The sequence below is a fragment of the Pelodiscus sinensis genome, chromosome 2, assembly GCF_052426305.1.
Source record: "Pelodiscus sinensis isolate ZL-2025 chromosome 2, ASM5242630v1, whole genome shotgun sequence".
NCBI classification, from domain to species: domain Eukaryota; kingdom Metazoa; phylum Chordata; order Testudines; family Trionychidae; genus Pelodiscus; species Pelodiscus sinensis.
In genome coordinates, this window is record NC_143053.1 from 42,570,122 (window position 1) to 42,596,371 (window position 26,250).

The window sequence follows — 26,250 nt, forward strand, 5'->3', positions numbered from 1 at the left end:
GATATTGCGATCTCCATGGAACTGGCCACACAGGAGGCTCAATACCTTAGTGCACCCCCTGGGGTGCATAAAATGTCCCAAGAACCTACCCACAAAACTGTGAGGAGCCAGGAATTTTACCGCTGTGGTAAGACAGGTCACCATGCATCAGAATGCTGGTGTAAGAACCTAGTGTGTCAACAGTGTGGAAAAAAAGGACACATTGAGCGTGCCTGCAAATAAAAGAAAAAGAGGCCCGTGGTCTGGTGGAACAAAAAGGAAAATCTGCATACCATCGAGCAGATGCCTGATGATCAAGGTGACACCCAGTCTGAAGAAGTGCCATGTTATGTTTTGTCTTTGGAAGGGGGCTCCCATGAATACTGGGTAACCCCACTGTTGGATGGCAAACCGGTACGCATGGAAGTGGACACTGGTGCAGCAGTTTCATTGGTCTCAGACATGGTGTATAAGGGAAAGTTGTAGTATCTTCCACTTAAGGCAACAAAGATCATTCTGAAGACATATAGAGGAGAAGCAGTACCCCTATTGGGCACTACTGATGTTAAGGTGGAACTAAATGGACGGACTGCAGAATTACCACTGTTTGTGGTGAAAGGCCATTACCCAGCCTTAATGGGAGGATCATGGCTTAGGAAGATCCCACTTGACTTGGCAGAAGTGCACCGGATGACTAAAGAAGAAACGTGTCTGACTGATATATTAAAGAAACATGCTGCTGTTTTTGGAGAAGATCTGGGAAGTATGAGGGGAATCACCGTGAAACTGAACTTTAAACCTGGTAGCCAACCAAAATATCTGAATGCCAGAACTGTGCCATATGCCATCAGGCCAAAAGTTGAAGCAAACCTGGAGCGCCTAGTAAAAAATGGAGTCCTAATACCAGTTACCCATAGTCCATGGGCAACTCCAGTAGTTCCAATGTTGAAGAAAGATGGTTCTATTCGGATTTGTGGGGATTTTAAGGTCACTGTTAACTCTGTTTTATGTGCAGAGCAATACCCCCTTCCTCGCATCGATGACATCTTTGCAGGCCTGGCTGGGGGACAAAAGTTCAGCAAGATTGATCTGAGTCAAGCATATTTACAGATGCAAGTTGATGAGGAATCCTAAGAGCTGTTGACTATTGTGACTCATAAAGGGCTTTATCATTACTGTCGCTTACCCTTCAGAATAACTTCTGCCCCAGCCTTGTTCCAGAGAACTATGGACCAGATCTTGTGTGATTTGCCAGGAGTTCAGTGCTATCTTGATGACATCCTGGTCAGAGGCGGGAACGAGGAGGATCACTTTAAGAACTTAGAGGCTGGACCCTACAAAGACTGGAAGAGTATGGCCTACGAGTCCGTAAAGATAAATGTGCATTCTTTCAGCCCTCTGTTGAATATTTGGGACACATCATTGATGCTACTGGTCTTCATAAGTCCCCTTCAAAAGTTAAGGCTATTGTGGAAGTTCCACCCCCTCAAACTGTTAGTCAACTTCGCTCATTTCTAGGACTAGTGAATTGTTATGGAAGGTTTATTTCACAGCTAGCCACACTATTAAAACCACTTCACGAGCTCCTTGGCCAGAACAAGGTCTGGAAGTGGACTGACACCTGTGATGTTGCATTTAACAAGGCTAAATGTACATTGCTAAACGCAGAGGTCCTGATGCATTTTGATCCATCTTTACCTTTACAGTTGGCTTGTGATGCCTCCCCATATGGACTGGGAGCGGTCTTGTCACATGTTATGCCTTCAGAAGAGGAGAAACCAATTTCTTTTGCTTCGCGCACCTTAAGCAACGCTGAAACTAACTATGCGCAAATTTAACGTGAAGCATTGGGAATCGTTTTCAGAATTCAGAAATTTCACCAGTACCTTTTTTGACGGAAGTTTACACTTCTCACTGACCATCGACCTCTGATGGCAATTTTTGGTCCACACTCAGGTATTCCACAAATGGCTACTAGTCGTATGCAACGATGGGCATTGTGGCTTTCAGGACACACATATGAGATCAGATATCAGAAAGCCACTCTACATGGCAATGCAGATGGTCTCTCTAGGCTGTCTTTGCCAGTCAAACATCAAGATAGTGGCCAGGTGGAGAACATGCCCATCACTGCTGCACAAGTGAAGAGAGCAACTCGTGTTGACCCAGTACTCTCCCAAGTAATGGAACTAGTGATGCGTGGAACATCGCTACGGAGCTCTCAGGTCTCATCTGACCTTGTCCCCTACATGTCCAGGAGAACAGAGTTATCAACCCATTCGGCGTGCTTGTTGTGAGGAATGCGTGTCATTATTCCAAAAATACTGAGACAACAGATATTAGAGCAGCTGCATTCAGGTCACTGTGGAATGGTGCGCATGAAAGAAATTGCATGAAGCTATTTTTGGTGGCCTGGCTTGGACAGTGATATTGAAGAGAAGTCAAGAGCTTGTATTTCTTGCCAGGGTGTGAGGAATGCACCTCAACTGGCAACTCTACACCCATGGGACTGGCCTGAAAAACCATGGCAACGTATTCATGTTGATTTTGCTGGCCCATTTGAAGGCAGCATGTTATTGGTGGTGGTAGATGCTCATTCCAAATGGCCAGAAGTCTGTATAATGCCTTCCACTACTGCTGAGAGTACTATCCAAAATTACGGGGAATCTTCTGTCATTTGGGTATTCCTGAACAACTTGTGAGTGACAATGGTCCGCAGTTTGTCTCTCAGGAGTTTGGAAATTTTATGAAAGCAAACGGGATCCATCACATCACTTCAGCACCGTATCACCCAGCCACAAATGGATTGGCTGAAAGGTTTGTCCAGACAATGAAACAAGCTTTGAAATCCGTTAGAGGACATTCACTTGAATAAAAGGGTCTGGACACCTTCTTACTATCCTACAGAAACACTCCTCATGCTACAATCAAAGTGTCCCCGGCTTTTCTAATGATGGGTCATCAGCTACGCACGTGTTTTGAGTTGCTGAAACCGTCAGCAAACCGTGACAAATTGTGTAACATCAGCAGCAAGGTCAAGTCATCAGGCGTGCATCCAGAGCAAAAGACCGAACCTTTAGTCCTGGATAGCCAGTTTTGGCTCAGTACTATGCTCCTGGAGCTAAATGGGTCCCTGCCACTATTATTGCTCAAACAGGACCTGTTTCCAATACTGTCTGGACTGTGAAGGATCTCATCTGGTGGCGGCATGTAGATCAGTTATTGACAGGTTATTCCTGCCCCCAAGGCACATCTCCAGTTGAGTTGCCCGTCCTTCCCACTGCTGGTGAGCTACCGTGTCAAGAATCACCTGCTCCTGACTCTCCTCCCTCACCACCAGCAGCGAACAATAACCCCCTCCCTGAGCAGGCTGATCCCATAGCCTCACCTGTTCACACTTCAAGTTCCCAGCCCCATGTCAGGCCTACACCCATAACATCTTTAGGTGCGAGAACGCCAGATGTCCGTCGTAATCCACCTAGCGAAAGGAGGCCTCCTCAACGGCTGAACCTTTAGTGAGATTAACTCACAGTTGGGGCAAAATAATCTCCAGGGTTAGCTGGGAACTTGAGGCTGCCTACTGTCATTTCATAGTTAGTTTTTGTTTTCTTAAAGGGACGTTTTTATTAAGGGAGGAGGAATATGTTCTATATTGGGTTGTAGATATAGATCTTGTTGTTACTGTAACTGAGTAGGTCACTGGGGTCAGCCCAGCTAGTCTGGGCTTGTTCTAGTGAGTTCTGTGCTATGCGATAAAATGGACACTTACACCTACTCAAGCTCTCTGCCTTTCCACTGATTTCTTCCTATGCTGTGAAACTCCCCACGACATAACAGTCTCAGAGCAGGGATCCTGTCTTTCTTGCCCTCTCATTGAGCCCCCTGATGGAGTCCAGGCAGCATGGAAGAAGAAGCTGTCTCAGCTGAAGACAAAGGATCTAGATAGGGTGAGGTGGGTGAATTGAGTAGATTGGGCCAAGGAGTCTGATAAGACAGGACTGGAGGTGGGGAGAGAAAATGGGACAGAGTGTTAGGAAGACTAGGATTGACTGGGTAAAAAGACTGGCACTGAAAGTTGCCGGGGGTGGGGGAGGGAGGGAAGAGCCTGGAAAAGTTGGATGGGGAGGCTATGACTGGGCAAGAGACAGAGACTAGGAACAAGTAGGCAAGGGAAAGAGTAGCTAGAGGAGACATCTCACAAGGCGCTGGGTGCAAGGGGAGAACTGGGACTGCCTGACCAAAAGAGTCTGAGTCCAGGGAAAAAGTGTGAGGGAGACTAAGATTGAATGAGGGTCCTGGGGAGGGACACTGGGACTGAGGGGAAGTATGCGGGGGAGAGAGAGAGCAGATGAAGAACTGAGAGAGAGAGGAGCTGTGACTGGCTGAGGGAGGAGACTGAGGAGATTGAAACTTACACATGGATCACAGAGGGGGAAGATTAATATTGGACAGGAAAGGAGACTTGGACTGGGCCTGAGTAGGCAGGAGAATGGGACTTGGACAAAGAGGCAGGCTGGAAAAGAGACCAGACTAGGTTAGGGACAGACTGGAGGGGATAGGCAGAAGGGGTGAAGCTTGGAAAACAGGCAGAAGAGGGGGGAAGGATAGCTCAGTGGTTTGAGCACTGCCCTGCTAAACCCAGGGTTAAGAGCTCAATCCTTGAGGAGGCTGTTTAGGGATCTGGGGCAAAATCTGTCAGGGAGGGCACTTGGTCCTGCTGTGAAAGCAGGGGACTGGACTCAGTGACCTTTCAAGGTCCCTTCCAGTTCTAGGAGATAGGTATGTTCATTTATTTTTATATATATTTAAGAGAGTCAGTGTCCACAAGAACATACTTGAAGCCGGAGCCTGGAATGGAACCCAAGTTCCTGAGTCTCACCATTCCATCACAGTCTGCAAAGATCTGTGAAACCCTCTGGCAAAGTGTTGTCTCATTGCTCTCCAGCCCTGACTCAGACACAGAATGGCAACCTACCTCGCTATTAATTACTTTTTTTTTGGAGTCTCCTTTTCACAATTTTACTGAGATTTTTCAAAATGGGCCCCCTACAAACACACACACACACACACAAAACCAAACTCCAAACAAAAAAACCAAAAACAACCCCCCACCCCAAATCTAAAAAATATTAGTATGGAAAGAAAATCCCATTCCTGAACAGCTCTATTAACACATTGTTTTGTGGCTAATTTTTTACGCTGACCCTGTAGCTCAGTTTATTTTTTCACTTGTAGACTAGCACACTTGAAGCAGACACATACTCATGCTTTTGTCATTGTGGTATGGAAAGCATCCATTTCTTTATGAAGAACAAAAGCATTAAGGGGTTGCTCCTGAAGGGTGCTGAGCATTTTGCCCTGGTCCAGCACCTTCCAAACATAAGACGTAACTAATCTCCACCATCGAGATCAAACTGCTACTGAAAAAAGTCACTATCATCAAGGGCTACTACATGTTGTTGGTGTACTGTACAATGAAAACCAGCTAATGAATTGCATCATGACTAATCACTCTTGGAAAAAAAACACAATTATAATAAGGCATATGCTAATGTTGCTCTTTTCCAGTGAAATTCACTTTGAAATGAAATGGTACCAAGATTTATTGAGTGTGCCTCAACAGTGGTTATCATAAATGATCAGTTTCACACTGTTTTTACTCTTCATTTTTAACATGCTGCTTATGGTTTTCCAACTCACGTAAGTGAAAATCTTTCCTGGCCCTTTGTTTCTCTTTTCAATATTAGGTGGAGGCTCTGAATGAAAAGGGAGAGAAAGTGAAAGGTCCCTACTCTATTACTATCAATGTTCAGGATATTAATGACAACTCACCAAAGTTTGACAAGACAAAATACTATGGAGTAGTAAGGCAGAATTCCCGTCCAGGTAAAAGCCATTATCATTAATAATAATTATTATTGTTATTATTTAAAAATTATATCGTGCCATTTAATGAGCATTGTGCAATGCAGTAAATTGAAAATCCTAAAAAACTAGCATCCTGCCATGAGGGCTGTTACAAAATTAAAGGCATGACTTTGTACAATATAATACAAATAGCTTATAGGTAAATAGTGGTGTGTATCTATCACACCTGAAAAGTTTCATAGAACTTACCAAATTACAAATATTCGTGTAAATATCATTATTCCCATTGTGTAGACAGAAGTTAGAGTGAAAAGCAGTTAAAAATGTGACCAAGGTCACCCAAAAGTTGGTGTTGATAGGGGATCTACATTTATCTTGGTCTTTTTAGATCAACATCAACTGTATCTAAATGCCACTAGAGTTGTTAAACAATGGGTGCTCTATATGTCCTGTGGCAAAATACTCTCCAGGAAGTGGGCTGCACCATCAGTAGTTTCCAAGTAGTTTCATATTGCAGACTGCAGTAAATAATTTAGAAGTCATAAAGATAGGGAAACCAGTGGTGAGAGCTAAGGCTACGTCTAGTCTGTAGAGTTAAATTGGAAAAAGATATGCAATTTGCGATATGCAAATTGCATATCTTTTCCCACTTTACTGTTGAAAGAGGCTTTTCTGAAATTTGGTGTGTTTACCAAATTTCAGAAAAAAGTCCTCTTTTGACATATCCCATCTTCCTCTTAAAACGAGACTTATAGGGATGGTGAAAGAGCACATCCGCTTTTTCAAAAAAAAAATTCGGAAAAGCAGACATGTTCCTTGGACGTGGCATTGCTTCCGAAAAGCGCTGCAGTCTAGACGTAGCCCAAGAGAATGGAAAAAGAGGCATGACCAGCTACTAACACTGTGATCATGGAATCAAAAAGGCGCTTTTATTTAGTAAAGTACAGGAATCCATGGCTTAAGCAAGCAAGAAAGAAATGCAATAGTTCGTGAGTTTATTTGTTCATCCATGTGATAGGGCTTTTTATATGTTGAATGGATCAACAATTAAAGATTAAAAATGTGTTCACAGTTCCATGCATCTATATATGCTCCACTATCTCTTAATGCTCCACAGAATGCTTTTCACCGAGAAGGGCTATTGTACGGCATGTCTGAAAATTTTTGTTCAGGTTTTCCATTGAAAAATATAATTTTGATTGAACTGAAAATATTCATGAAATTATAGCAAATCAAATTAGACAAATGTTTCCCAAAGCAAAATTTTTTTAATTAGAAAAAAATATTTTTTGTTTTGGAAGAATTTCAAATGTTTGTTTCACAATGAAATTTTTATTTTGAAATTTATTTTTTCATTTTTAAATTAGTTTACATTATTTAATGAATATCAGTAGTAATGGTAAATAATATGACATTTCATATATTTTCATGACATATTTTGACAAAATAATAGTTAAATCTTTTATTTTTTGAAAAATTATGGCAACTGCTACATAATACAGAAAAAAGTGTTTGTATTGTAATGCAAAGGGTCAAATTGTTTTGTAAACAGAAAGGTGACAAAGTTTGCAGATGATATAAAATTACTCAAGACGAATAAGCTGACTGCTGAGAGTCACAAAAGGATTTCACAAAACTGGGCAACAAAATGTCAGGTGAAATTCAATGTTGACAAATGCAAAGTAATGCACTTACAAAAACATTATCCCAACTATTCTAACAAAATTACGAGATCTAAATTAGCTGTTACCATTCAAGAAAGCGATCTGGGAATCATTGTAGATCATTCTCTGAAAACAGCTGTTCAATGTGCAGCAGCAGTCATAAAAGCTAACACAAAGTTAGAAACCACAGGCAAGGGATAGAGTATAAAAATTAAAATTATCATAATGCCACTATATAAATTCATGTTGCACCCATGTCTGGAATTCTGCTTGCAGTTTTGTTTGCCACGTCTCAAAGAAGTAACCTAAGAATTAGAAAAGGGGGAAAAAAAAAAGGCAGCAAAATGGTAAAGAGGTTAGAAAAGCTTCAGTTAAGTATAAAGAGAAATTAAAAAGTCTGGGACTGTTCAACTTCAAGAGATTACTAGGAGGATATAATAGAGGTCTATTAACCATGGATGGTATGTTAATAAGCAAGTGTGATTTTTCCCTTTCATTCTGCAAGAACAAGGAGTCACTCAATGAAATTAACAGGCAATGGGTTTAAAACAAGCAAAAGGAAGTACTTCTTTACATAGCGCACAGTCAATCTGTGTGACTTCTTGCCAGGTAATGTTGTGAAGGACAAAAATGGGTTGATAAATGGGGTCAAAAAAGAGAATGGATCACTCAGTTCCCCTTCTCTGTTCATTCCCTGTGCAGCGCTGCCCAGCAGACAAGATGCTGGGCTAGATGGACCATTGATCTGATTCAACATGGCCCGTCTTATGTTACGTTATAAACAGGAGACACTTTGATCAAAAATTTTAAGAAAAGGACAAGCCATTTTATATTAAGCCATAATTTTGTATGCTAATGTATGTCATACTATATACTATTACCACTGGTATTAAATCATATAAGCGATACAATGTAGAAATGGAAAAATACATTTCAAAAGTCATTTCATTTTGATGTGACAATTTTCCCAAATGATTTTTTTTTAAATTGCCATTTTGCAGGACATTTCCAAAAGTAATTTCTCTTTGTTTTGGAACAAAACCATATTTTACTATGTCAAAATTTCCCATGAAACCACCATTCGAAACTGCAATCAGGTCTAGTGCAGAACTGCCTCTTTCAGGTAACAATTCTGAATGCAGTAACAGTGGTGTATTGTCTCCGAACTCTCTGGGAGGGATTATTTGTGGAAGCAGCATAATGTGGCTCTAAACTAACCAAGGAGAGTTGTCAGAGAATGACCCTTTCCTGAGGAACTCTGCAGGTAGAAAGATGGATGAGATGGCACTTCCACACCAAGCATCAGCCTCATGTAGCCTATAAGAGACATGGCAGAGGGGACACGGTTCCCAGAGAGACTTTACATATGCTAGGAATGTACATTAAGGTTGGACTCTATGCAGTCCTAATTTGTGCCAGGCATATGTGTTCCTGAATCAGGAAGGTGTAAGCAGATTGCTGTGGGTCTCCCCCTCTACCCTACACCTGAGCTGCGCCTGCATGGATTAAAGTATCAAGGCTCTTCCTCCATTTTCTTACTGGCTTTTCTTCTACATCCAAACAGGCAAACCCTTCATGTATGTCAGCGCCACTGACCGTGATGATCCTGCAACTCCCAATGGCCAGCTGAGTTACAGCATTCTCCACCATTTCCCCAACCCTTACAATGTGATGCTTTTTCAGATTGATAACATAACAGGAGCAATTTCCACAAGTGAGAATGGTATGTAAAATGATCATTAGAATTGCTATTGTTTGTATGTTAAGCTCCAACCGTGAGTTCCATGCTGTGCATGACACAAAGTAAAAGCAGTTACCTCCTGACTTGAAGAGTGTATAGACTAAAAAACAGAGAGCACAGGGAAACACAGAAGAGAGATAACTTAGGACAGGTTTTCTTTAACTATTCATTTAAGCCACTTCTTGCAATCATTGCTGAAGGAGTAGGTCTGGGAGGGACTTTAATTAAGATTAAAGAAAAAAATTTCCTTTCCTACCAATCTCCAGAATTAAGTTAGCCGATCAAACATGTTTATTAAGGGTGTGATACTGAGAGGTGTCTGCCCCTTCTCAGGAGTGGCCTGTGGATACAGGCAACCTCAGCAGTTTCCATGGGCACCACGTTTAATGAGGTGCTGTCACGAGTTCACCCCACCTGTTGTGGGGGTCAGGCACCCCGGCTGAGCCGGGGCGTTGAGTGTCTCTACTCGGCGTCTGGTTAGTCTGACCCAGACTGGGCCGCCGGCCGTGAGTGATCCTTTTGTCTCCTCCTCCACTTATGGCAGGGAGAGGGGAAGGGGGTCCGGGCCCACCCTCGCTCCGGCCACCTCCCTCCCCTCTGTGTCCTCCCCAGCCCTCTTTTGAACCACCCACCCTCGGCCTCTCGCTCCGCCCCCCCCTCCACGTCCTCAGCGTCCGGAGGCCCTGCCCCTGGCGCGGAGACGTCAGTGACGTCATCAGCCGGCGCTGGGGTTTGTCCTCCCCGCCCTTCACTGGCCATGCCGGCGTTGCTCCCGCCCGTCCGCGTCTCCGGGCTCTCCCCGCGGGCTCCGGGGTCGGGCAGAGTGCGGGGCGCGGCCGCGCCGGACGCCGCCCCGTCACAGGCGCCCAGTGATGAAATCACTCAATTGAGTGCTATGGAGGTGGGGGCGCCAATTGCGCATTTCGCCAAGACGCCAGTTGCCGGCAGCCCTCCTCGAGCTGCTCCTGCCCCTTGTGCATGTACCTTGTCAAGGTGGGACAGCTTGCATGTTCTTATGATACCAGGAGCTATACCAGCAGGAGTTTAGTGCTCCTTGTAGGTTCAACCAAGCCGGAAAGGTCAAGCGGGGAGGAGCCAGATTAAGCATGCAAACTAGTTCTCCAGGATTGGGGGTTTGGCTCAGGGTTAACAACCCTGACCTAGAAAAAGCTTTTGTTATGGAAACAGCAACAAAGAATTCCTTCTCAACTGTATGACGGCCTTCCAGAGTAGAGGCTGGCCAGAGACAGACAAGTGGAGGACCTTTGTTGCTGCCCTATATGCCAGTTGGGCGTGAAGGGCGATGATGATGATGACTGAGAAGGGTGGAGCAGTTGTGACTCCAACTGACATCAGTGGGAACTGCTGATGCTCAGTAGCCACATGGCAAAGGGAAGAGCTCTACTTCAATCCTTAGGTATCTGGTGTGTCAGAGACTGGCTTAATTCTAGTGTCAGATACTCTCAAATCAAGCAACCAAAACAAATTCAAAAAGAGAAAATCCAACCCAACTCAACGCCCTAACAACCTGCCATGAAACAAATAAATTGTTCTTAACCATTTACAAAACTATGGCCTGATTTGCTGTTATTACTTATTAATTATTTTTTATTTTGGTAGCACCAGGGACACCATTGTGCTAAATGCTGTACAAACACAGAAGAAAGATGGCCTGTGACTTAATGAGATTACAATCTAAATATGCTGGAACCAGTACTAGTTTAGAACGTTGTCATGAACAGTTGTATCTCCAACTAGGCATTTTTGCAACAATGTTATCTGATAGTAGCTCAGATAAGCCCAGAATCTAAATTATAGTCAAATTGTTTTCTCTGCACTCTTTTTTTATTTGATTTTTAATTTTTTCTCAAACCATATCTCTCAAAACTGTAATTCTCAACTTTTTCAGGAAATTGTAACTATTTATCAGGCTAAGAACCTTATCCCGCCCTCAGTGAAATCAATGGAATGACTCCTGTTGATTTCAATGGGAGTCTGATCAGATCCTAAAACATTATGGCTACGTCTACACTGGCCCCTTTTCCGGAAGGGGCATGTAAATTTCATGAGTTGTAGTAGGGAAATGCGCGGGGGATTTAAATATCCCCCGCGGCATTTAAATAAAAATGTCCGCCGCTTTTTTCCGGCTTTTAAAAAAGCCGGAAAAGAGCGTCTACACTGGCCCCGATCCTCCGGAAAAAGTGCTCCTTTGAAGTAGGAATAAGACCCTCCGGAAAAGGGCACTTTTTCCGGAGGATCGGGGCCAGTGTAGACGCTCTTTTCCGGCTTTTTTAAAAGCCGGAAAAAAGCGGCGGACATTTTTATTTAAATGCCGCGGGGGATATTTAAATCCCCCGCACATTTCCCTACTACGACTCATGAAATTTACATGCCCCTTCCGGAAAAGGGGCCAGTGTAGACGAGCCCTATCTGTTCTAGCCAGTACTCATTGCCTCTCTTGGGCTACGTCTAGACTGCAAGCCTCTTTCGAAAGAGGCTTTTTCGAAAGATACTTTCGAAAAAGCCTCTTTCGAAAAAGAGCGTCTAGACTACAAGCAGTACTTTCGAAAAAGCAAGCTGCTTTTTCGAAAGAGAGCACCCAGGCAGTCTGGATGCTCTCTTTCGAAAAAGCCCTGTTTGCATTCAAGAACGCCTTTTTTCGAAAGAGCACTTTCGAAAAAAGGCGTTCTTCCTTGTGAAATGAGGTTTTCCGCCGTCGAAAGAAAAGCTACGTTCTTTCGATTTAATTTCGAAAGAGCGCGGCTGTAGTCTAGACGCAGGTGAAGTTTTTTCGAAAAAACCCTCGAGTCTGGACACAGCCTTGGAGTGTTGCTTTCACCATTTTCACAAGTTGCAACACAGAGGCTCATCTTTAAGTTCATGAAGCGAAGCCTAGAGTGACAGCTGTAAAAGCAGGCCACACCAATGCAGGTATATAGAGCAGGAGATGGGATTCCTCTGTAGCTAAACAATGAACTAGTAACTGAAACTTTGCTTAGTTTCTCTTGTGTCTCTTTGTTTTGTCTCTAGGATTTCATCTCTTAGATCCCCAAAAGCAAGAAATGTTCCTTCTTGTTGTCACAGTAAAGGATTTGGCAGGAATGTCAGAGAATGCTTTAACCAGTAACACTGATGTGGAACTAACCGTGAAGGAGAATCTTTGGAAGGCACCTCCAGATGTCTATATTAAAGAAAACTCTACTGAGCCTCATCCCATCGCTATCACACAGGTAGGGTCTAGAAATCACAGAAATGACTAACATCAGTGCATCTCTGAGGTCTAAGTTTTCCCTGTCAGCTGCAGAACTTCTTCCAGTTATCAAGGCTTTTGTACATCCTCTGTGTTGGATTTTGCTGTCAATGGGAGTTTGGGTTGAGGAAGGAAATGGAATATGGATTTCAAAATTTTGTCCCCTGAGAATATTTTACATTAATTGGAAGAGAGTGTTGGTTTCTCTAATGTATTCTTATTATGAAATGGATGCTAGGGAGATGATTAAGGTACAGTCCAGAGAAATGTCAGTTGAAAAGTGTCACAAGGATTTTTTCCATTCAAGTTTAAACAAAGTGCTGGTCTTGCTATATTCTATAAACTGTAGGCAATGTATAGGGAATTCTACTGATATATAGAAAACTCAACCAAACAGAAAGGATACTCATTTTAAGGCTGTTTGGCACAATATGAATTACAGAAGTCAGAGCCCCTTTGATGAAATAGAGAATTAGTCTTTTAAAGAAGGGGTGTGTATGGGGGGGGGGGAGTTACAGATGGGGAATACAACAGTTGGGAAAAACATGGGTAGTGCTAGTTAGCACTGTTACCCCAGAGACCCAGGTAAGAAACTTGATACTGTGGGCTGACTATGATTTTGAGTGTCTCTGCACAGAAGTGAGGTTTGGCCTGGCACTCCCATATCTAATAATCGGTAAGATTGACACAGCCAGAGTCCAGAATAAATTAAAACTCAATTATATTGTAAATTTGAATACACACAGCAGTTAATGACATAAAACAACAACCCCAGACACTTTGCACCACAAAGCCAACCCACACCAACAAAGAAATAGAGGATAGTAAAGAAAACCCCAAAAGGTAAACAACTTTACAATTGGTAGGTGGTACAATGGAAGAACCGGACAGGGTTCGGGTAAGTTGCTCGGGACCTTCAACCTTCGGGCTACTTATAGCTGTTGGGGAGGAACACCGAGTGGTCCCTTGAGGATTCTAGATGATATTAGAATGGAGCAATTCCGGAAAGGCCTGGGCCTTTGCCACAGCAGTCTGAAATGTCCACAAGTAGCCACTCTCGCTTTTAGTTTCACCGATGCTTGGGCATTCACCACAACTCGGGAACCCGGACAGCTGAGTTGTTATCCAGCTGTGATGATGGGGACCCTCAGTCTCTAGTTGACACTCCCACATACAGTAGCTGAGCCTTTGCTACAGTCTACTCTGAAAGATGTCACTGAGACCTGAGAATTTCATCATCCTTGAGTCTGACGAATCAGCAACCGAGGAACAGGGGAACTCAGGAACTGAGGAAGAAGCAACCCAAGCCTTAGGACAAGACCTCCTTTTAAATAGTCCTTGGCAGGAAAAGGAGGTTTGTGCCGTATGCACGTTAGATGGTGCAGGGTGCAAACAGTTAGTGCTGAATGCAGATGTTTAGTGTCATGGGCAAATGATGGTAAGTGATGTGTGCACCTTTAGTACTGGGTGCAACAGTTCTTTTGGCAGGAAAATCCAGTCCATACCAGTTCCTTTGCGTCAAACAGTCCCAATAGTTCATAGATGGTAAAATGGAACTGAGAATTCAAAATGGGAGTTGGATTGCACTGTCCGTATCAGCACATAGCGGCACTCAAATTAATCCCAACAGCACCACCGGGAATAGTAAATGTAGGGCTTGATTGCCTCTCTCACAGAGGGTATGTCTACACTACCTCCCTAGTTCAAACTAGGGTGGTAATGTAGGCAACCAGAGTTGCAAATGAACCCCGGGATTTGAATTTCCCGGGCTTCATTTGCATATTGCCGGGTGCTGCCATTTTTAAATGTCCGCTAGTGTGGACTCCGTGCCCTGCGGCTACACGCGGCACAGACTAGGTAGTTCGGGTTAGGCTTCCTATTCCGAACTACCGTTACTCCTAGTTCGAACTAGGGTGGTAGTGTAGACATACCCAGAAAAACTTATGGGAGGGTGTCCAATAGGCAGGAAAACTCCCCCAAGTTCTCCTTATGGATTGTTCTCCAACTCCTTCACTTGTGTGGTTGGTTATGTCTGCCCACCCTCACTCCATTAATGAGGAAACAGCAGTAGTTCAGCCCTGGGAAGCCAGCTGGAGTCAAGGGGCAAGCTTTGCAGAGATTTTGTTCCTCTTAACTGGGTCTGGTGTTCCCACTTCCTTACGCTCTCTGGCAGTTCCAATATAGCCCTGCTACCAGACACTCCCCAGTCAACAGCTCCCCTACATTCCTCACTTAAGGTAATTCTGAGACTGCCACCCTACCCTTCCATGTGGGAGCAGGGAAGCAGACTACGCACCCATGGATCCCAGTGTGTCCACAGAGTTTTAAGAGTAAGTATTTGGCCTAAACCAGATGTAGTGAGACATAGTGCAACTTGCTACCTTCACAATAGCTATAAAGGACTTAAAATCAGCTTTCTGACTTCCTTCAGGTTCCATATTTCCCATCATAACACCTACTTCCTCTGGTGTTCTGCAGCACAAAGGAAGACTGTGCTGATTAAATTGGTATAACAATACTGACACCAGTAAATATTAACTAATAGGCAAACACCTTGAAATAGTCATGCTTAGAAGTTCACTTGGCATTGGATCACACAGTGTACTGATAGCTAGGGTATTACAAGATTATTCATACTTTGTTCTTGAGAAAGTTGTTTTGAAAAATGACATATAATGACCCTTATTCTACTCCTGTTGAACATAATGAGAGTGACAAAGAGTCCTGTAGCACCTTAGGGTATGTTTACACTACATCACTAATTCGAACTAAATTAGTTAATTCGAACTAAGCTAATTCGAACTAGTGCATCTAGACTTAAAAATTAGTTCGAATTAGCGTTTTGCTAATTCGAACTAGCATGTCCACACTGAGTGGACCCTGAACTGAGGTTAAGGATGGCCGGAAGCAGTGCCGGCAGGGCATCAGATTAGGACTTAGAGTGTGGAGCTGCTGCCTCAGGCTAGCCGAGGGCTGTGCTTAAAGGGACCCGACCCCCACCCCGGACAGACAGTTCTCAGGGGTTCCCCGCTTGCAAAGCAGTCCTGGCTTGGAGTGCCCTGAGTGCCCACACTCGGCACATCACAGCACTCGGCCATCAACCCGGCTGCACTTGCCGCAGGCTGCCATACGGAGGGTTGGTCAATCAAGGGGCTTCAGGAGAGCTTCCACCCCGAGAAGCCCACAGAGCCAGCCCAGTCCTCCCCATCGGGGGCTCGTACCCCATTCCTCCCTCACCTCCTTCCACTTACCCCTCCCTAGCCCCCCTTCCTGATGTACAAAATAAAGGACACGTGTGTTCAAAAATAGAAACTCTTTATTGAACAAAACTCGGGGAAACTGGGAAAAAGAGGTGGGAGAGGGGAAGAAAGAGGGTGGGAAAGGGGAGGGCAACTAAAATGATCAGGGGTTTGGAACAGGTCCCATATGAAGAGAGGCTAAAGAGACTGGGACTTCTCAGCTTAGAAAAGAGGAGACTGCGGGGGGATATGATAGAGGTCTATAAAAACATGAGTGGTGTGGCGAGGGTGCATAAAGAAAAGTTCTTCATTAGTTCCCATAATAGAAGGACTAGAGGACACCAAATGAAATGAATGGGTAGCAGGCTTCAAACTAATAACATAAAGTTCTTCTTCACAAAGCAAATAATCAACCTGTGGAACTCCTTGCTGCAGGAGGCTGTGAAGGCTAGAACTAGAACAGAGTTTAAAGAGAAGTTAGATAAAGTCATGGAGGTTGGGTCCATGGAGTGCTATTAGCCAGGGGGTAGAAATGGTGTCCCTGGCCTCTGTTTGTGTAAGGCTGGAGATGGATGGCACGAGACAAATGGCTTGGTCATTGTTTCGGTCCATCCCCTCCAGGGTCCCTAGTGTTGGCCACCGTCGGCAGACAGGCTACTGGGCTAGATGGACCTTTGGTCTGACCCAGTATGGACATTCTAAGCTCAGGGTCGGGGGTCTCAGTGGACCACCTTGATTTTCATGCAAACCTGCTCCCGGGTGGCCAGGCTGGAAGCTATCCTGCCCTAGACGGCCACTTTCCTGTGCCTAGTGCAGAGGTCGTGGATGAGGTCCACGATCTCTGCACTAGACCAGGCGGGCGCCTGCCTCTTGCGGACCTGGGCAGGCTCCCGGGAGCCGCCAGCCTGGTCCCGGGAAGAGGCGGAGGGCTGGGTGGCATCAGGTGGCTGCTTCGAGCCGTGCCAGGTGCAGGGTCTGCTGGCTGGGTGCTGGCAGGTTTGCACCTGGCACGGGCACCGTAGCCAGCCCGTGCCCCTTTAAGGGCTCCGGGGCCAGGAGGGGGGCAGACGAGTTTCCCTGGTGGTGCCCAGAGTGGCCACCAGGGAAAGCTGGGGAGTGCTAGCGTCCCACTAGTTTGAATTAAGTGGCTACACAGCCCTTACTTTGAACTAGCTAATTCGAACTAGGCGTTAGTCCTCGTAAAATGAGGTTTACCTAGTTTGAATTAAGCGCTCCGCTAGTTTGAATTAAGTTCGAACTAGCGGAGCGCTAGTGTAGCGCCTATCAAAGTTAATTCGAACTAACGTCTGTTAGTTCGAATTAAGTTTGTACTGTAGACATACCCCTATAGACTAACAGATGTATTGGAGCATAAGCTTTCGTGGGCAAAGACCCACTTCGTCAGATCCATGTAGTGGAAATTTCCAGAGGCAGGTATAAATATGCAGGCCAGAATCAGGCTAGAGATAACGAGGTTAATTCAATCAGGGAGTATGAGGCCCACTTCTAGCAGCTGATCTGGAGGTGTGAACACCAAGAGAGGAGGAACTGTTTTTGTAATTGGCTAGACATTCACAGTCTTTGTTTAATCCTGAGCTGATGGTGTCAACAGTGGTACCCCTAACTCACCCAGCAATAATGAGAGTGTGCCATGCATTTCAATGGTAGTAGGATTAAGTCCAGTGAGATTGCAGATTAAAGAAAGATCCCTGTGAACAATAGACAGTAAAAATAATATTAACATTCTGGAATAATGTATGTGAAAATTTCCCATTCAAGTGAATATTGTCTCTGTGGAGCAGAGAATAGTAGGTGCTATATCTCAGCCTACTTTTTAAACAGCATCTCTTACTCCTTTATTATGTACGAAAAAGTCTTAGAATGTTTGAAAAAAGCTTACACACACACACACACACACACACACACACACGCACACATTTTCATCTGTGAACCCAAAGTTCTTAGGTGGGTAAAGCTGAAGAAGGAAATCACAGAAGTTGTTTGGTACAGTTGTTTGTTGCCATTCCAATACTGTAATCATAAACCTCATTTGTACAAGTGATTTTTGTTTGTAGATCTCAAAGTTCTTTTAAAAGGAGGCATGTGTTGTTATCTATATTTTAATGAGAAGGAAATAGAAGCAAAGAGAGAGTTTATTCAGCAGACCGGTAGCAGAACTGGGACCATCATCTGGGTCCCCTGAGTCCCAGTTCCAAAACCTGCCAAATTGTTTGTTTTAGGACCTAAAATAACATAATATGCAAAGTAGGATATCTGTCTTTTCTCTTTCATTCCCACTGTTTCCTTCAGTTACATTTCAGTCCACACCTTTAATCCTTTGTCTTAACTCATTTTGGGAATTTTAGGTACAGTGGAATGAGCCAGGTGCAAAATATGAACTTTTGGAAAAGGAGAGGCTGTCCAAGTTCCCATTTACAATTGACCAAAATGGGACTATTTATGTGACTGAACCCTTGGATAGGGAAGAAAAGGAACAGGTAAGTAAAACTGAGAAACCTGACTGATGCTATACCCACAGTCTGAGACTGCATAGTGGTTGTGGGTGTAAATGTAGGAGAGTTAGTAGTGGGAGAGGTCAGCGAAAGAGGAAAGACAGGTTTGGTTTGATGTGGTTTCTGGAGGAATCTAAGTGACTTGATAGACATGGAATCTCACACAGTTTTAATAGCTGGCATTCCCATGATTAGATTCATCATCCAACAGCCCTTAATTCAGCACTTTACAACATTTCTTTCTAAAGCAACACAAGTTCTGTAGTTACTGCAGTTTTCACAGCCTATTCTGAATTACATTGAACACGTGCTATTCAGAGACATCATTACAATACCTGATTGCATGGTGCACTGTGGCTTTGCTGGTGGGCAAAAGACATAGCACTCTGAAGTCTCCCTTCCTTTCTTCTCCAAGAGGTGGGTGGGGAGGCATTTATTTACGGTAGGCAATACAGAAGAAATGATGTTACTGTAAAAGATAATGAGCTTGCTCAGCAACAGATATCAGACTCTCTTTCTCCCTAGATATGTTTGTATAGGTTCTTTCCACAAAGAGGAAAGAACTTTATCATGTATATTGTGTGTAGATCACATTGGCTAAGACTAAGATTTGACAGCACACACCTGCATGTGCTTTACTAGTTAAAAGCAAGTGTTCATACAAAAAAACACTTCAAATGTAGCCCCAAGGCTGCTCCAAGTTGTATCAGTTGTCCAGGGCTTTAAGAAGTCTGTCTAGTGGCAGGGAAGCAGCCCATTGGCCAAGCTCCCTTTTCTTGGACCTTAGGATCTATGCTAGAGGGGAGGATGAGTCGGGGGTTAGCAGCTGTATGCTGGCCTGACACCACCTGGGCTTTCCTCCATGCCGGGGCGATCATGAGACAACTATATCCACCTGTCTTATGACCGTTTGATGGAACTATAGGTGCCGACTCCATGGGTGTTCCAGAATTGGAGCACCCACAGAAAAAATAAAGGGTGCTCAGCACCCACCAGCCACTGGCTGATCAGCTCTTTGGTGGGCCCTACTGATCAGCTCCACCCTCCCCAGCTCAGTGCCTCTTGCTTGCCATCAACCAGTTGTTCAGCAGTGGGTGGGAAGCGGGGGGATCTGAGAGTCAGTGCTTGTGTCTGGAATTAAGGGTATGTCTACATGGCCATTGAAAATCCATGTGTGGCCTGTCCCAGCAACTTGGGCTAAAGCAGGGGTGGGGAACCTCAGGGCTGGGGGCTGGGTAGGGCCTCCGGCTTGCCTGGGTCCAGCCCTCAAGGCTCACAGCCGCTCCCCAGCATTGGGGTATCTGTGCTGACACTCCAGCTATCCCACTGCCCTCCTGCGGGGCTGGAGCACACAAAATCTACTGGTCTGGGCCCCTCTAGGCTCTGGTGTACATGCGGAAGGTGGGGAGAGTCTTTCTGCTTCTCAGTCAGGAGTCACATCAGTGAGGGATTTTTTTTGTTTTTACTTCTCACTTGTGCGTGGCCCCCAACTGATTTTTCTGTGGATCACTGGCCTCCCAACTCAGAAAAGGTTCCCCACCCCTGGGCTAAAGGACTGTTTAATTACAGTGTAGATGTTCAGGCTCAGGCTGCAGCCTGAACTCTGGCTCCCTCCCATGTCACAGCATCTTAGAACCTGAGCTCCAGCCTAAGGGTATGTCTAGACTACATGCCTCTGCCGACAGAGGCATGTAAATTAGACTACCTGGCATAGCCAATGAAGCAGGGATTTAAATATCCTCCGCTTCATTAAAATAAAAATGGCCACCGCGTTGTGCCAGCTCAGCTGATTGTCGGCACAATGCGGCAGTCAAGATGCGGATTGGTCGACAAGGAAAGCCATTGTCGACCGCTTCCTTATGCTTTGTGAAATGAGGTTTACAGGATCGGTCGACAAAGGCTTTGCTTGTCGACCAATCCGCATCTTGACGCCGCGTTGTCGACAATCAGCTGAGCCAGCACAATGCGGTGGCCATTTTTATTTTAATGAAGTGGGGGATATTTAAATCCCCGCTTCATTGACTATGTCAGGTAGTCTAATTTACATGCTTCTATCGGCAGAGGCATGTAGTCTAGACATATCCTAAGTGTCTACGCTGCAGTTAAACAGCTCACTAGCCGAGCCTCATGAGCCTGAGTCAGCTGGCACAGACCAGCCACAGGTTTTTAAAGGCAATGTAGACATCCCCTTACAAAGGCCAGCTGTGTGTATTTATTAACAGTGTAGAGACAGACCCTGGCATAGGCCAGTTGTAGGCATTTCATGGCAGTATAGACACACTGAAGAAGACAGGATCTGGCCTGTCATCTTGAATAAAGACAAAATTGTAGAGCTGCCTTTTAACTTAGCCCCAGGAATAGTCTGAGATGTTGACATTAGTTTATCATGTAATTAAAATGAGTCTGTTTTCATATTAGACATTTTCTTTATGAAAGAAATTTCTAGACAAGGAAAATAATACCGTGCTTTTTATTGGGCCAATAAAATCATTGCAAAATGTATAAAACTACAGGCTATAAATCACTCATCTTGTGGCACTGAAAGAATTGTCAATATACTAGATAGTGACCAGTTAGCATATTTAAAGGGATTTAATCTCCCTCACCATTTTGCGTTTTGTGTTTAATTTTAAAAATGATACTTTCCGTAACATATCTAAGTGTGTTTTCTCTAACTATACAGTCAGCATTTTCTTGGGAATTCCCTGACCTCACAAAATTGCATCATCAGAAGGGGCATGAAAAAGAGATTTAATGAATAAAATGGTGATCATTTGTGTACTTCTCACTGAAGGCAGAATAAGTATTTCCAGGAGGGAATTCAGTCATAGGCCCTATGTATAAGGAACATAAGTAAATGCCTAACTTTAAACACTTCAATGTGACTTCTTATGCTTAAAGTTAGGCACATTCTTAAATTCCTAAATTGTGGCCCTAGACAGGAAGAATAGTCTTGTCATTATAACAGACACTGGACTGGGATTAGAAGGGGATACAGGTTGAAATCCTAGTTTATTGAAATCAATGGAATTATGCCATTGACTTCATTGATGCCAGGATTTCATTCATAGATTCTGTTTCAGCTCTCATACAGACTTCTTGTGCACTTCACCTCTCTGAATGCAAATTAGTCATTTGTGAAATGGAGAGAATAATGTTTTCCAGCCTCTCATGGATGTTGGGAGAATAAATTCATTGATGAATTGTGAGGTATTCAGGTAACTTGGCTTTAAGTACCCTATTAGATGCTATAAGTAATTAGTATTAAAATAGATGAAAATGTTATTAAGACACACAGAAAGAGCTTTTATTTGATAGCAAGGTTTTCCTTGTGATTCATTTAAATGGAAGCTATTGTAGTTCTTTTGTTTATTATTCCTAATTGCAATTTTATTGTAGTATTCATTTTTTGCAACGGCAAAAGATGATGGAGGAGTGGACCTGGACCGACCTTTGTCAGTCACTGTTCTGGTTCAAGATATTAATGATAATCCTCCTGTGTGTCAGAAGGCTTTGACTATATTTGAAGTTCAGGAGAATGAAAAAGAAGGTAAGATATCATGAAAGTACCTATTATATCAATTATTCTCACCATCTGAACATTGTTTGCATTTGATAAAATTAGAATTGACAATTTCAGGGCCCAATTCTGCCAAATTTATTTATTTTGAATTGTGCTTACTCATGCAAATTGTCTGACTGACTAGAAATTGGATTGTCAGTGAAGCTAAGCTAGTCACAGAAAACTCAAATACTCAATGCGTAAAACAGAAATGTCATTTTAAAAAAACCATTATGCTCTCCTTACAACTACAGGGCTAACAATAGAATTTGCTTCCCTTTTTTAAGATAAAAAATATTGTTTGCTCTCACTGAAAAGTGCTTCCATTCTCCTGTCCTTGTTGTGTATAGTACATTGGTGTAACTCCATTAACTTCAATGGAGTTACTTCTTATTTACACCATAGAATCATAGAACCATAGAGGTGGAAGAGATCTCAGACGGTCATTAAGTCCAGCCCCCTGCCCTAGGCAGGACCAATCCCAACTAAATCAACCCAGCTGGGACTTTGTCAAGCCGAGACTTAAAAATCTCTAGGGATGGAGACTCCACTACTTCCCTAGGTAACCCATTCCGGTGCTTCACCACTCTCCTAGTGAAATAGTTTTTCCTAATATTCAACCTGGACTACTCCCACCACAACTTGAGACCATTGTTCCTTGTTCTGCCATCTGTCACTACTGAGACCAGCCTTTCTCCATCCTCTTTGGAACCTCCCTGCAGGAAATTGAAGGCTGCTGTCAAATCCCCCCTCACTCTTCGCTTCTGCAGACTAAACTGACCCAACTCCCTCAGCCTCTCCTCATAGGTCATATATTCCAGCCCCCTAATCATTTTGGTTGCTCTCCGCTGGACCCTCTCCAATGCGTCCACATCCTTTTTGTAGTGGGGGGCCCAGAACTGGACACACTACTCCAGATGTGGCCTCACAAGAGCCGAATAAAGGGGAATAATTACATTTCTGGATCTACTGGCAATGTTCCTCCTAATGCAACCTAATATGCCATTAGCCTTCTTGGCTACAAGGGCACACTGCTGACTCATCTCCAGCTTCTCATCCACTGTAATCCCCAGGTCCTTTTCTGTAGAACTACTACTTAGGTGGTTGGTCTCCAGCCTGTAACAATGCTTGGGATTCTTCCGTCCCAAGTGCAGGACTCTGCACTTGTCCTTGTTGAACCTCATTAGATTTTTTGTGGCCTAATCCTCCAATTTATCTAAGTCTCTCTGGACCCTATCTCTGCCCTTGTGTGTATCTACCTCTCTCCCTAGCTTAGTGTCATCCTCAAACTTGCTGAAGGTGCAATCCATCCCCATATACAGGTCATTAATAAAGATATTGAACAAAACCAGTCCTAGAACCGAACCTTGGGGCACTCCGCTAGAAACTGACCGCCATCCTGACATCAAGCTGTTGAGCACTACTCGCTGGGCCCAACCTTCTAGCCAATTTTCTATCCATCTTACTGTCCATTTATCCAATCCACATTCTCTTAACTTGCTGGCAAGAATATTGTGGGAGACTGTATCAAAAGCCTTGCTAAAGTCAAGGTATATGATATCTACTGACTTTCCCACATCTACAGAGCCATTTACCTCATCATAGAAGCTAATCAGATTGGTCAGGCATGACTTGCCCCTTGTGAATCCATGCTGACTATTCCTGATCACTTTCCCCTCTTCCAAGTGCCTCAAAATGGATTCCTTAAGTATCCCTTCCCTGATTTTTCCAGGAACTGAGGTAAGACTGACTGGTCTATAGTTCCCTGGATCGTCCTTCTTCCCTTTTTTGAAGAGGGGCACTACATTTGTCTTTTTCCAATCATCCGGGATCTCTCCCGATCTCCCCGATGTAAGTGAAATCTGTCCATAAGACTACATTACTTATGCAGAGATTTTAAGGCCTGAAGGGCCCTTTATGATAATTTTCTCTAACTTCTTGCATATACAGGCCATAGAATTGCGTGTCATAATTCCAACAACAGCCCCATAACAGTTGACTGAGCTAATACATAGTTTTAATATAAAGTATTGTGTTTCTTTACAGTGTTTTCCAGAGTCAAGGTGGGTCAGGTAACATCTTTTATTGAACCAACTTCTGCTGGTGAAGGACACAAGCTTTTGAACTAGATAGAGCTCTTCTTCAGGCCTGGGAAAGATATTTAGAGAGTCAGAATTAAATAGAGTGTGGAACAGATTGTTTAGCACAGATAGTTCACACATATGTAAGGCACCAGTCAAAGTGAAGTGGCCGCTTAACACCTCTGCAGTCATAGGACAAAAGAGGGGGCTTTGTGGATTATAGGTTGTTGCAATAAACTATAGAGCTGATATAATTATTAAAACCATGATTTTTAGTGTTTAGCAAAGTTATGAATTTAAGTTCCCAATCTTGCACCAACAGAAATTGGTACAATAAAATAAGTCACCGTGATGGGGTGCCTACCTCACACAAGCCTTGAAAGGGTTAATATGAGACTGAGAGGCCAGCTAGTGTACTTGGCTGCATCTGGAGGGACAGTCAGGCCTAAATGAACAAGAATCACAGCTGGCTATAAAGCCAGGGAGTTTGCTGTAGGAGGCTGCAGGGAGCCTGCAGTCTTCCTCTGGGAGCGGAGACGATGGAAGATGAAAACCTAGTAGGGATAATGAGCCCTGGGATTCTAGACCTAGAAGAAGGGTCAACCCCAGAGGAGTTATTGGGAAAGGAAAGCTGAGAGGGCTAGTGAAACAGCCCAGGGAAACAGCAACAAGAGGATCATGTGAGGATTACCTGTTGTGTTCCCTCCCTCAGGGGCACCTGGTATAGGTTCCTGTCGGCAAGACAGGATACTGGGCTAGATGGACCATTGGTCTGACCCAGTATGGCCATTTTTATGTATGTTCTTATGACTATGCAGACTTGGGCTGCTTCTTGTAGGGCCCCTGCGCTGGAACCCAGTGTAGAAGGAAGTTCTGGGTTCTCCTACCAGTCACTGGGAAGTGGCACAGGAGTGGCAAAAATGCTCCCTGGACAAGCTGTTCTGGAAAGACTTTGTTACTCCAGAAGGGGAGGAGTATAGTGACCTGGCTGCAGGGCTGTCTCACAAAGAACACCCTGAGTTCTGGAAAAAAGTCATGTTGTAAAGAATGTGGCATCAGACCTATGTGGAGCTAATCCACAATGTGGGACCACAAAGAGGGGCCCTTTGTGGTGAGTGAAGCCCTTCACACTCGTCCACCTTGTCTGTGTAATATCTTGGGACAGACATAGCTATGACAACACTGCAAATGGTATTTCCCAGGCAATTGGCATGTTTATGGTATCAATAATAGTCATACTAGCAGCATTGTCCATAGTATTTTATTTAGGGGGAAGCAAATGTACATTGATAGATGTTATCTAAAGGTGCATCTACACTGCTCCTTTAGCTGAAAATAAGCTATGTAATTTTAGCTACACACATTGAATAGCTTATTTCAAGTCAATTTCTAAATAAACCACTATTCCAAAATGTCCCTTAATCCTTGTGGGATAAGGGAATGTTGGAATAGTGAGCCTGTAATATTTTGAAATAACGGTCTTGTTTCAATGACTCAGAATAGCTATTTTGGAAGTATCCCAAAATAGCGGAAGTATCCTGAAATAGCGCCACAGTGTAGATGTACCTTAACTGATTTAATTCTTTCCTTGATCATAGGGAGTAATATTGGAACTCTTCATGCAACAGACATGGATAAAGAAGACACTCTTAATTCTCGCCTGCAGTTCCGTATTGTGGACCAGATTCCCAAAATCCCTTTTGATAACCTCTTTATTATCCAGCAAGAAGCTGGGACTTTCCAGTTAACTAGAGCTTCATTAAACAAGAGGATAATTTCGAATTATTCTGTGACTGTAGAGGTGACAGATAAAGGTCAGTAGAGACAGCCCATCACACATTGAAATAATTTCTTTCCGGCAGCCTTCCTGTTTCAGTGTTTAGTATCCAAGATGTTCATGTTAAGTGATTAAGGGTTTTGCATTACAGCAAGCAGCAGTATTGAGGGCTGCTCTTCTTTCTGAATTGTACTTAATTACTTAAAGACACACAGAGAACTGAATTCAGCAAGCACTAAGGCACAGGGTTTACTAGAATTCTACCATAAGAGGTTTTCTTCTGCAAGGGAATTTTTGAAGGGGCTGCAAAAATTGTGATGTTTCCACTGGTTTTACCGGAAAGCCTTATTAGGGCTTATCTCCACTACGAATGTCTCATTGGAGAAACTTCAGTGAGTTCCATGCAGCTGGCCAGAGAGTCCAGATGGTTTATACAAACATTCAGAACAAAAGTTCATCTTCAGAAAGGTTTTGCAAGACCCATTATCCAAGAGTTCAGAAATCCCTGATGGTTAACTGAATGGAAAGTACGTACATTTTTCCATTGAAGATTAAGGGCTTCATTCTGAAGTTCTT

At 43.7% G+C, this 26,250-nt stretch overlaps 1 protein-coding gene across 1 annotated transcript in view; it reads left to right on the forward strand.

Annotated features, from left to right (window-relative positions):
- The window catches only part of CDH17 (cadherin 17), a 68,278-nt gene that overhangs the window by 17,579 nt on the left and 24,449 nt on the right, over positions 1–26,250 (forward strand). Inside the window, exons 5-10 of the mRNA XM_006111011.5 lie at positions 5,727–5,865; positions 9,076–9,234; positions 12,283–12,482; positions 18,108–18,239; positions 21,654–21,804; positions 25,496–25,711. Coding sequence (XP_006111073.3) covers positions 5,727–5,865; positions 9,076–9,234; positions 12,283–12,482; positions 18,108–18,239; positions 21,654–21,804; positions 25,496–25,711 — 997 coding nt within the window. The remainder of the gene's footprint in view (positions 1–5,726; positions 5,866–9,075; positions 9,235–12,282; positions 12,483–18,107; positions 18,240–21,653; positions 21,805–25,495; positions 25,712–26,250) is intronic.